This window comes from Colobus angolensis, unplaced genomic scaffold (genome assembly GCF_000951035.1).
Source record: "Colobus angolensis palliatus isolate OR3802 unplaced genomic scaffold, Cang.pa_1.0 Scaffold380, whole genome shotgun sequence".
Classification (NCBI taxonomy): domain Eukaryota; kingdom Metazoa; phylum Chordata; class Mammalia; order Primates; family Cercopithecidae; genus Colobus; species Colobus angolensis.
The window spans coordinates 2,510,883-2,523,678 of NW_012117155.1; the positions used below are offsets into that span (position 1 = coordinate 2,510,883).

General features: G+C 37.5%; 1 protein-coding gene across 3 annotated transcripts in view; it reads right to left on the reverse strand.

Annotated features, from left to right (window-relative positions):
- USP47 (ubiquitin specific peptidase 47) overlaps window positions 1–12,796 on the reverse strand; it is a 118,868-nt gene that overhangs the window by 71,175 nt on the left and 34,897 nt on the right. For 2 of the 3 annotated variants that reach the window (XM_011954279.1, XM_011954278.1), the window contains 2 exons: window positions 8,164–8,367; window positions 3,958–4,071 (listed from right to left, as the gene is read on the reverse strand). In XM_011954279.1, coding sequence (XP_011809669.1) covers window positions 3,958–4,071; window positions 8,164–8,367 — 318 coding nt within the window. The remainder of the gene's footprint in view (window positions 1–3,957; window positions 4,072–8,163; window positions 8,368–12,796) is intronic. The other variant, XM_011954280.1, reaches the window with a different exon arrangement.

Consider the following 12,796-nt stretch of genomic DNA (forward strand, 5'->3'; position numbering starts at 1 on the left):
TTTTTTAGTAGAGACGGGGTTTCACCGTGTTAGCCAGGATGGTCTCGATCTCCTGACCTTGCGATCCACCCGTCCCGGCCTCCCAAAGTGCTGGAATTATAGGCTTCAGCCACCACGCCTGGCCTTGAGTGAATTTCTTAATCTTGAGTTCTAGTTTGATTGTGCTGTGGTCTGAGAGACAGTCTGCTGCAATTGCTGAGGAGTGTTTAACTTCTGATTATGTAATCAGTTTTAGAGTAACTGCTGTGTGGTGATGAGAAGAATGTATATTCTGTTGTTCTAGGGTGGAGAGTTCTGTAGATATCTATCAGGTCCACTCGATCCAGAGCTGAGTTAGGTACTCAATATCTTTGGTAATTTTCTGTTTCAATGATCTGTCTAATACTGTCAGTGGGGTGTTAAAGTCTCCCACTGCTATTGTGTGGCAGTGTTAAGTCTCTTTGTTGGTCTCTAAGAACTTGCTTTATGAATCTGGATGCTCCTGTATTGGGTGCATATATATTTAGGATAGTTAGCTCTCCCTGTTGGATTGAACTCTTTACTATTATGTAATGCCCTTCTTCGTCTTTTTTGATCTTTGTTGGTGTAAACCCTGTTTTGTCAGAAACTAGGATTGCAATTCCTGCTTTTTTCTGTTTTCCATTTGCTTGGTAAATTTTCCTCCATCCCTTTATTTTGAGCCTGTGTGTCTCTGCACATGAGATGGGTCTCTTGAGGACAGCATAGTGATGAGTCTTGACTCTATTCAGCTTGCCATTCTGTGCCTTTTAATTAAGGCATTTAGACCATTTACATTTAAGGTTATAATGTTATGTACAAATTTGATCCTGTCATCATGATGCTAGCTGGTTATTTTCCGAGCCTGTTTATATGGTTGCTTAATAGTGTCACTGGCCTGTGTACTTCATTTTTGTAGTGGCTGGTAATGGTTTTTCCTTCCCATATTTAGTGCTTTCTTCAGGAGCTCCTGCAAGGCAGGCCTGATGGTGATGAATTCTCTCAGCACTTGCTTGTCTGAAAAGGATCTTATTTCTCCTTTGCTCATGAAGCTTAGTTTGGCCAGATATGAAATTCTGGGTTGGAAATTCCTTTAAGAATATTGAATATTGGTCCCTAATCTCTTCTGGCTTGTAGGGTTTTCACTGAGAGGTCTACTGTTTGCCTGTTTGTAGGTGACCTGGCCTTTCTCTCTGGTTACCCTTAATATTTTTTATTTCACTTTGACCTTGGAGAGTCTGATGATTATTGTCTTGGGGTTAATCTTCTCATGGCATATCTTATTGGGGTTCTCTGTATTTCCTGAATGTGAATGTTGGCCTGTCTTGCTAGATTGGGGAAGTTCTCCTGGATGATATCCTGAAGTATATTTTCCAACTTGGTTCCATTCTTCCTGTCTCCTTCAGGTACTCCAATCAGCTGTACGTTTGGTCTCTTTACATAATCCCATATTTCTTGGAGGTTTTGTCCATTCCTTTTCATTCTTTTTTCTCTATTCTTGTCTGCCTGTCTTATTTCAGAAAGACAGTCTTCAAGCTCTGAGATTCTTTTCTCTACTTGGTCTATTCTGCTATTGATACTTGTGATTGCACTGTGAAGTTCTTGTAGTGTGTTTTTTAGCTTCATCAGGTTGGTAATGTTCCTCTCTAAACTGGCTCTTCTGGCTGTCAGCTTCTGTATTATCACAATTCTTAGCTTCTTTGCATTGGGTTACAACATGCTTCTTTAGCTCAGCAAAGTTCGTTATTACCCACCTTCTAAAACCTACTTCTGTCAATTCAGCCATCTCAGCCTCAGTAGTTCTGTGCCCTTGCTGGAGAGGCACTGAGGTCATCTGGAGAAGAGGCATCCCGGTTTTTTGAGTTTTCGACATTTTTGTGTTGACTCTTTCCCATCTTTGTGGGCTTATCCACCTTTGATCTTTCAGGATGCTGACCTTTGAATAGGGATTGTGTAGGGTCTTTTCTGTTGATATTATTGTTATTGTTTTCTGCTTGTTTGTTTTACTTTTAACCATCAGGCCGTAGGGCTGCTGCAGTTTGCTGGGGGTCCACTCTAGGCCGTAGTTGCCTCAGTTTTTCCCATACCTGGAGGTATCACCAGTGAAGGCTGTGAAATAGCAAAGATGGCCACCTACTCCTTCCCCTGGAAACTCTGTCCCAGGGGGTCCTGACCTGTTGCTGGCCTGAATGTACCTGTAGGAAGTTGCTGGAAACCTCTGTTGGGAGGTCTCACCCAGTCAGGAGGAACAGGATCAGGCATGCTTAAAGCAGTCTGGCTGCCTTCTGGTAGAGAAGGTGTGCTGCATTTTGTGGGGACCCTTCCTCATTTGAACGTTTGGACTCTCCAAAGCTGGCAGGCTGGATGGCTGAGTCAACCAAACCACAGAGACAGTGGCCTCCCCTCTCCCCTACCCAGAGCTCCATCCCAGGGAGAGATTAGGGCTCTGTCTGTTTAACACTGGCTAGAGTGACTGAAGTCCCTGCAAAGAGCTCCTAGCCAGGGGGAATGGATTAGGGTCCAGCTTAAAGAGGCAGTTTGGCCACGATCTGGCAAAGCAGCTGTGCTGCAGTGGGAGGAATCCTTCCTGGTCCAGACCATTTGAATCCTCCAAAGCCAGCAGCTGGAATGACTGAGTCAACAGAACCACAGAGATGGTGGCCACCCCTCCCACTGGGAACTCTATCCCATCTCGGGCAGACTCCAGCCTGTTGCCATTGGCTGGCTTGAATTCCAAGCCAGTGAGTCTTAGCTTGTGAGGTGCTGTGGAAGTGGGGCCCGCAGAACAATGCTGCTTGGATCCCTGGATTCAGCCCCCTTCCTAGGGGTATATATATGGATGGACTTCCCACCTTGTTGGGGATCCTGGGGTTGGAGTACGTAAAACTCTTGGGTCTGTATGTGTGCCCAAGTGACTGCTCTACCAAGATCCCACACAGCTCTGTATATAGGACCCAAGATCCTGGTGGCGTGGGCTCCTGAGGGGATCTTTTGATCTTAGGGTTGCAAAGATCCATGGAAGTAGCGTGGTTTCCTGGGCAGAGTCATACAATCATTCACAGCTTCCTTTGGCTGGGAGTGGGGATTCCTTTGGCTTTGTGCCTCTCCTGGGTGGGCCATTGCCCCACCCTGCTTTTCTTCATTCTCTTTGAGTCCAGTTGTTTGCCTAATCAGTCACAATGCGAGAACCTGGATATTTCAGTTGAATGTGCTGTATTCACTTGTCCCTTTCATTCCTCTCCATAAGGGCTGTGGACCACAGCTGTTTCTAATCAGCCATCTCAGTCCCTTCCTCTTACTCTTTTTTAACTCATGTTCTCTACAATGTACTGAGAGGAAAAAAAAAAAATCTCTGGTGGAATAGCCCTCAAATTGGGAGTTACTGCATTAGATATCTCAAAGGCAACTGGGCTGAACAGGAAAGTCTACTGAAATGTGAATTGGGATAAATATTAAAAGAATAGAAATGAAACATTTAATGTATACAACCAGTCATTCCAAAAAAGGTGGCAGGTTAGGGGAGGAAGTGAGAATGGAAATGACCTTGTCGCAGATACTGAAAAACCAGACGAAAACCACCGAAGATTTACAGCAACCAAGCAAATGCTTAAACAAAGGAAGGGTCACTACTGAAACACAGGAGATCCTTGTGGCACTCTGACTTATCCTAGACCCACCCCCATCCCTGGTATGGCAGTGGTCTTGAAGACAGCAGTATATGTTAAATCCAACGTGGCAACAGACTACGGTCTATATACAGTCTGTATACACAAATAATGTTGCTATGGATGTCCAGTGTAACTATGTTATTCTACACACTTAAACCAACAGAAAATGAAAAAATATTAATTTATTACACAAACTACAAAACACATCTTATTTCCTTCGGGAAACTGCATCCTCAAGTAGTAGGTGACAGTGCACAAAAATTATAAAAACAGGGTTTTCTAAGTAGCTTACCAGCAGTATTTGAGGTTGTTCACCATCTTTATCTGTCAAATGCAGAAAGTTCTTCTTTCCTGGCTCAAAATTAGTGTCAAGAAGTGACTTGTCACTGGTATGATCCAGTGGAGCCTATGGACATAAAACATAATATTTCAGATTATGAGAAACATAAAATAAGTAATCTATAAATGGACACATATCTACATTTAAATAGCATTTGTTTAGCAATGATCTGGTAAAATTCTGTTCATGTAGGCTTGGAATTAACTCATTTATTCATTAACTGGGATAGCTAAGCCCAATAACAATGCATACACTGATAGGTATCCCAGAGACTCACATTCCCCAACATCTAAAAAACTAAAAAGAGAAAAGGTGAAAGTTAAGAGTGTTAAGTACTACATACACATAAAAAGAATCTATAAACATTTCTCTCCATGTTCTATACAATATATGCAATATGATATTTAATGGAGTTTCATGAAAACTGACCAAAGATAATTTTACATAAAAACTAAAATGTTTTGATATATAAATATGATGAAAAATACCAGATAAGCAACATACTAAGCAACCCAACCAAAATAATTATGTAACATAATTATGTAATGTAACAAAAATATAACTAATGTAGTATATATTATAGCCTTTAGAAAGACTCCTTAAGGAAAAGCCTCTCCTGGTAAATGATACCTATTTCAAATGCACCACTAGGATTCAGAGGACCGAGGGGGTATGGAAGTGATTGTGATCAGACCTTTGAAAATTAAACATCTAAGATTCAAGTCTTCATGTAACTTATATGGTAGGGCAATTTCAACTCTAGCTGTCATTTTAATATACTCTAGTTGGTGGATGAGAGAGGAGACTCTGTATGCCCCAAGCCCTATTCACTCACTCCAGACCACTATAGAGAAAAATGAGGGAGTAGAAGTAAGTATCTTTAAAACTATTTTGTTGCATTAAGAAATGTTTTCAATGTTTCAAAGACATGGGCAGAGTCTCCTTATACTCATTTTATGAAAATGTCTTTATTTCTTAGGAAATTAACACTAATTAACATTGTATAAAAGTGCAGGTATTGAGGACAAAAAAAATTAACCGTAAGAGATTCCGCTACTTACTATCTGTGTAACTTTGGAAAGTTATTTCACTTCCCCATGACTCAGTTTCTTCACCTATGAGGGTGTAGTAGCACCTACTTCATAGAGTAGTTAATAATATAAGGATTAAAAAAGATTACATTTGTACAGAGCTTAGAATACTATGAACACAGTGCAAAAGACGTGCTAAGTAAATAAAATAGCAAATATATGTTCTACCTCTTAATTTTGGCTAACATCTATCAATCCACAAGAAAAACAGGACACAGAAAACCTGAAGCCGAAAGAAGCCACATGGAAGGAAGAAAGGGATTGCTGGGTTCCTTCAAGTCACTGGTGGGACATGATCAGATGATATAGCTGAAATACACAGGGGTTTTACCTCAGTAAGTGTCTGTATACAAGGTGGTGGGTAGCTAAATGGGCTTAGTTTTCTGAGGAGTATCCATTCAGCACTATGCAGGAAGCAGGAGAAAGCAGTCATATTTGTAGAAATGTACAGGAGGCAAATAAAAATACAGAAATAGAGCTCTTGAGTACAGTAATAGCTATACAAAGGTAATCCTGACATACAGCTATTTAAAGCTATTGTGGAAGATAATTTACCAAATGCTTTTTGAATGCCCAGAAGGAATGTTTATGGAGGATACAAAATTTACACGAGGTTCCTGCCATGAAAATGCTTACATTGGAAATGGAAAGACATAGATGAATAACACCTATAACAAAAAGGAACTATGATAAGTGGCTCAGCCAAAGGGGATAGGAGGTCAAAGAGAAAACAATTACATTTAAAGTAGCATGAGGAAACATTGAGTAAAGCTTTTTAAGGGTAAAAGATTAATAGGACCTGGGAAGACACCTAGGGCAGTACAGAACTATTCTTTAAACTGACAAAGGGCAACACTAGAAATTATGTGGTGATGTACCAGAAACTATTCAAAGTCTCAGATTAAATATTGTTTATCTTTCTATGTCTTGTCTGACTACCAATTTTACTGGTTAATTTCAGTTTAAAACATTAGTTCTATATTTTAAAAAAACAAATATATTATGGAATAAAAAGTATAATATGATTTTAAGGACAAATCAGGCAACATCAAACATCTCTGATTCTCCTGTGGAACCAACTTAAAATATGTACTCCAAATACCATAGGGATACACATTCAACTTCACTGACTGTTAGAGGTATTTTCCTGGAAAACTTAAGACAGAAAAATATGGAAATTTATGTTAAGAAAATAAATCAATGCAGTATCTGGGATTTAAGAGTATAAAGCCTTAAAGAGCCAATAGTAGCTTGTCTGAGATTTTTAATCAGTGGGCAATGAACAGTGATTGACGGTTACTGAACTAAAAGGTGATGTAAGTGCTACAATTTTGGATGATAGAAAATAATTCTAACTATCATGTAGGGTGGACGGAGAGAAAGGAAACAAAAAAGACTATCTAGAATACTCTTCTAATAATGCAGATGAGATCCAACTCAGTGGTCTCCTTCCTTAACCACAATCCCAGGCAAAAATGATTAGTGTCTCTGCTATGTTCTGAAGGTTTATGTCTCCCCAAAATTCATATGCTGAAATCTAATCCCCAATGCAATGATATTAAGTGGTGGGGCCTTAGGAGCTGTTTAGGTCTTAAGGGTGGAGCCCTCATGAATAGGATCAGTGCCCTTATAAAAATGGCCCAAGGAGAGATGTCTATCAAGGATTCCTAGAAATTTTTTTAGTAATTGCAATTGTTTATTTTGGTAGTAAACATTAATACAAAATTAGGTCAAATGATGACCTAAGTACATGTCTCCCAATAATCCTCCCCAAAAGTCCATAAAATGTCCAAAAAAAAAAAAAAGCATGCTTAGCAAACCAAAAATTTTGAGAAATTAGAAAACAGAAAACAGACAGGATCAGATCTATGGAAAAATAAAACTAAAGGGAACCATAGCCCAAAGATCCTATAAGAGAAGATTACTGTGGAGATAAAGGTAGTAAGGAACTTCAGACTAAGGTCAAGATGTAGAAGCCAGGAAACAGTTAAAAGTGAGCAAGTGGGAAAAGGCATTCTGATCAGTTTGGTATCTCCTCTCTTTTTCTCCTTGGACTATGCAGCAGACAGCAGTGCCTATTTCCTGTCAGGGTGAAGAGTGGGCACTGTGACCAGAGAGACACTGCAGTGCTGTCTAACTAGGTACTGATCAACTCCTAACCCTAAAGAGTCAGAAACCAGTCAATCCCAGAACAAATTATAAACACATCACATCTAGCAGCATGTCCCACCCTTTTTCCACAACAACCAAGAACTGAATATGGTAAGTTCAATCAGCATCCACAGAGAAGTGAACAGAGATTCTCAAATATAAAAATGAGCAGAAAGTAAGAATCACTAAATATTTAAAGAAATGCCACACCATGAAAGAGAGAAACTAAATATAATGGATAAAGGATAAACACTTAAGGAAACAGTTAATAGAACAGAAGACTAAAATTAGAAAGTATACCCTCAAAGAGATCTGACAAGACTGCAGTCGTTAAAAATGTTTTTAAGCTTGAGAGTCAAAAGTCAAAAGCTATACATGTCCATACAAAGAAAAATAAACATATAAAAAAAGTTGCCCAGAAATACACATAGACACACAAATAAAAAGAAATAAAAGTTAGCAAGAGATAATCTTGGTTAACATGGGAATGTACGAGGCATATATGATTCCATTTTTCTTACTATGAATATTTTTTTTTCCTTTCCAAAAATCAGATCATAAAATATGATTTTACAATCTTTTACCATGGAAAAATATACGATGATCATCATTCTGCTCAGTAAATACAGACAATATTACTGAATATTTAGTTGAGACAATATTATGTGAGTCACCTTTCATGAATGAAAAAACTGACGAAATGACATTATGTAAACTTTAGGACAAGCAAATGTTAAATCCAGAATGGAGGCAAAGGAAGATGAAGGATCCAATTACTGAGCTGCACATAGGCTCTTACTGTAGTTGTTATACTTTTGTTTATGATTTAAAAAGAGTTCCAGGATTTAACATTATCATTAGTAGCAACAACAATGGCTATAATAACATTTTTAGAAGCTTAAGTCTAGGATTTTACCATATCAGCAGTATTGATTCCATTTCCCCACACCAAATCAAAGGTTCCATTTATGTAGCCTACTTTGTTGGCCACATCTTCAAAGAGCTTTCTGACTGGAGTAGACGCTGGTAAATTTAAAGTGATCCGTTCATTCACTGTCTTTGAATTAGTAGTATCTTGTATTATACATAAGACTCTAGGTTCTTCAGCAGCATTTTCTATCTGAAATTTTAAGAAAAATAGGACTTTATATATTATCTTCAAGGCAAAACAGAAGTATAATTAGCCATAAAATTTTATGATTAAATGTAAAAGACCTCACAAAATATTAAGTATTTTCTCTGTGCTATTTTCTCTGTTTTATTGTAGCCTGAAACACATTCTAATGGATATGTCAAACATACAAGTACCATGTAAGTTTGTTTTGGAAATATCGGGGCATATTTCAGAATCAACAATCATTCTTGGAGACATTTGCTTTCACCTTTAAGATGTAAATCCATGGTTAATAAGCCATGAAGATAGTAATATTTAAGCAATTTTAAGTTAAAAATTATAAAATCTGATCCTTAAAAATGTGTCATTACCATGCTAGCCACAGTCAAACCAAGTATTTCTGGGTCTCCTAAAAAAACATTGGGAATTGTGCAAAAATGCAGTAAGGATTGTCTAAAGATTACAAAATCTATAACTAAGGGATACAGGCTACTACATCTCCTGATCTTTACGCTGCTGTACCCGTAAGTCCAGATGTGCAAAAAGCTCCATTTATTAATGTGTTTGGAGCTGACAAGCTTATCCAAACAGATGAGCCAGGAGGAGCGGGAGGGAAAAACAAGGAAACAGTTTCAATTACCAATACAGAAAGGAATTAGGGTCACGAATTCTCCTTCCTGCTTAAACTTTCTCAAATAAGCTATGCCCTCCCTCAAGCTGTTAAGGGACACCAGTTTTCACTTTCCACAGGGGTAAAACACTACATCAAAGATACTTTATTGGAAGAAATTCCTTTCCCTCCTTCTATAATGGCTATCTCAATGAATGGCACCATCATCTGCCTAGCTGCTGAAACCAAACAGCTGAACTGATCATCTTCCTCGTCCTTCCCTCTTTACCTCGCAGAGTCTCCAAATCCTGTCCATTCTACCTTTTGAATATCTCTTGAACTACCTCCTGCACTTTATTCCTGCCTGCAGCAATAAGAATATCCTACAACAAAATTATGGAACAGCTTCCTAAGAAGTTTAACTTCTTCCAATCTTATATTCCTTTAACCCAGAATAGTATTTCTGATACACAAATCTGATTACGTAAATTTCTTGCTTTCCCTGAAAGTCAGGTGTGGCATTAAACTGGGAGATGTCTCACCATCTCCATAATGGGCTATTCAGAAATATGATCTTTACAAACTGGTAGTTTACACAAAAATTTATTTCTTCCTTAGTTTTTACAACACTATCAACCCCAACCTTTTGTTGCTTCTATATTATCCATTTTTAAATAAGAAAAATTATAACTAGCTAGTACTGAGATGGGATAGCCACAAAGATTTTGTTTGTTGAAGTAATACAATTATCATCTGTTTCTGCGACACACACTTTTGGGTTTGCAAGAGATCATTTAAAGTTATTCCAATTAGTTTAGAACAAAAGTAAGTTGATATAAAAGTATAATATTTAAAATAAATTGGGTAGCACTACAATTCAGACACACTAAATATTTAATTACCAATAACTTAGTTAAAAAATAAAAAGAAAACACATTTCTGTAAAATAAAAGAAACAAAAGAACATTACCAATATACATTTCAAAAAGATAAAAAAGCCTTCACCTGTACATTTTAGATGTTATATTAACACATTTAATAGATCATTTTACACATTTTAACCCTAAACTAAAAAACATAGATCTTTTTAAAAATGCTGGTTTATGATGAAACAGTAAATAACTCAAAATAAATTTCAACTACAAAAGGTACACTTTTATAGATTCAATAGTATACTTCAGGGATAGCTCAGGTCTGAATGATTCAGTGTTCCTGGTATAAAATACTGTAGTAGCCAGATTTTAAAGCCTCAAATAGGCTGGAGTTGATGGTCAAAGGAAGACAACTCTAAGAATTTAGAAATCAAAAGTGCTATGATAGTAATCATACATAAGAATGGTGATGTGGCAACATCATATGGCCAGACACTAGCAGTTCCTGGTTCTTTCCCTAAATATGTGAATGCAGGGTCCAAGCACTCCAGATGCCTCTCCTTCTATGTGGGAAAATTATCCCTCAATAGAATCCTATCTAAAGACTAAATGTATTATACAGATAAAAACAAAATTCAATCTCATGTGTGGCTTATATTCTTTTTAGTAATAGCCCTTCTTTTCTGTACATATACATAATTTTGCTTTTTAAAAAAATAGTAAGAGTATAAAGGAAAAAATGGAAATAATCTGTAACTCTATAACCCACAGATAACTATTAGCATGCTGGCATATATCCTTCCAAGTATCTTATCTGCAAACACACACATACACACACACACACACACACACACACACAGAGAGAGAGAGAGAAAGAGAGAGAGAGGCTATGCATGCATGCTACATAATCACAAACACTGGATTAGAATACACATGCTGTTTTCTAACATCTTTCTTATATCATGCAATCTTTCCCTGTAAAGCTTTTCCTAACTCATCATTTTAACAGCTAGGTAGTATTTGTTAGTACATGGATTAATAATAATTTACTTAATAAATTCTATTTTATTGACTCTTAGACTTTATTATACTTTTACAAATAATTCTGTGATGAACACCTACATAAAACTTCATATACTTTGTTTCCTTAAACTCCTTATACATAGAATTTCTCAGCAAATTACATTTTCCTCTTGAATTCTGTTGTAGCATGATTTAAACAGATAAAAAGCTCTGCTCTTCTTTAAAGCTCTAAGCTAGCCACTGCTAAATTCTACTTTACACTCAACTTTCTGGGCCCATTCTTATTTCACCTATACTTTAATCTATTATGTGGACTTCATCTGAATTTTAGAATCACCATTGCTAATAGTAATCATACTAAAGTAAAATTTCTCTCCTCCTTTCCCCTCTCCAATTTGGGAACTGAGAAGAAAACAATTTTTTTGTTGTTGCAATTTTAAGATACCACCAATAAGATGTGGCAACAGATTTTTTTTAATAGCTTTTCAAGAGAAAAAAACTATACATTATAAATTAAACATGCAAGAAACATTTCCAAAACATTTAAATGTAAAAAGGTTTTTTTGGAAATGGGAAATTAGGGCAGCTATCTTCTTCATTTCTTTGTGGCTCTAACCAAGACTGATCCTACTTATGCCCAAAGGTAAAACCAATTATGTCTTGAGATGAATTAAAAATAGCAAAAAATTCTTTGCCATTCTTTTTCCTTTTTCCTTTTCTCAAGAATCTGACCTGGCCACGTGACCATCTAAGACCAAGAGAATGTGATAGAAGTGACACTGTGTAACTTAAGGCAGGGCCTTAAGAAACCAGCAGTTTCTGCTTTTGTATTTCTTGGAACATTCCCTCTTATAATCCAGCCACCATGTAAGTAATCCAGTTACCCTGGATCAGCATGCTGTGAGGAGGCCCTAGCAATCCATATAGAGAGGAAGCGGCCACTTGGTGGAGACACTGAGGTGCCTGATGTATGAGAAAAGCCTTTTGGACATTCCATTCAATGGAATGGCTGCCATTCCATTCAATGACTGCCACCAACTTAATGGAGCCAAGTAATTTTAGATGACGCCACCTGGAGCAGAACCGAATAGTTGGTGAGCCCTGGCCCCAATCCCATCCCGCAGAAATCTGAACAAATAAACGAATTGCCCTATTAAGTCACTAAACTTTAGGGTCCACTGTTACATAGTAATATATAAAAAATAAATATACCTAAACACCTTCAAGCACATCCAAGTTCAAGTGGGGAAAGTATGATGATGGTGCTGGTAGGGAGGGAAGGGTACTACTTTTCATTTAAGTACTACATCCAACATTAAGAAAAGGCATCTGAGGATATATCATGATTGAGGGGAGGGAGCAAAAATTTTTAGTTGAAAGAGTTCTCTGATAAACCCGAGGTAAGAGAAAACAAGTGCAAAATTCTAGAAAAGCCTAAAACATGTTCCATTTAGAAAAACATTTAATGTAGTTTAGATGCGCTATTTGAAGAGCACAAAGTTTTCTACAAAGAAAATCTAGCTAAGTACAAAAAAAGGTATAAATCCTAAAGTTGAAACTACTTATTTTACAGACAACTCATAGCAATATTACACTTGTGAGACTGGGGAGAAAGTCAACAGCAGTTATAGTTTCTCTATAGGCTAATAGAACGCTCGGTGTCTATGTTCATTGCAGAAACAAAGCTAGAAGTCTGAAGGAAAAAAACCTTTTTAAAAAAGTAAAAAGGGCCAGGAGAGGTAGATCACATAGGTGGGAGGATCACTTCAGGTCAGGAGTTCGAGATCAACCTGGCCAACAGGGCAAAACCCCGTCTCTACTAATAATACAAAATTTGCTGGGTGTGGTGGCACGTGCCTGTAACCTCAGCTACTCAGAAGGCAGAAGCAGGAGAATCGCTTGAACCCGGGAGGTGGAGGTTGCAGTGAGC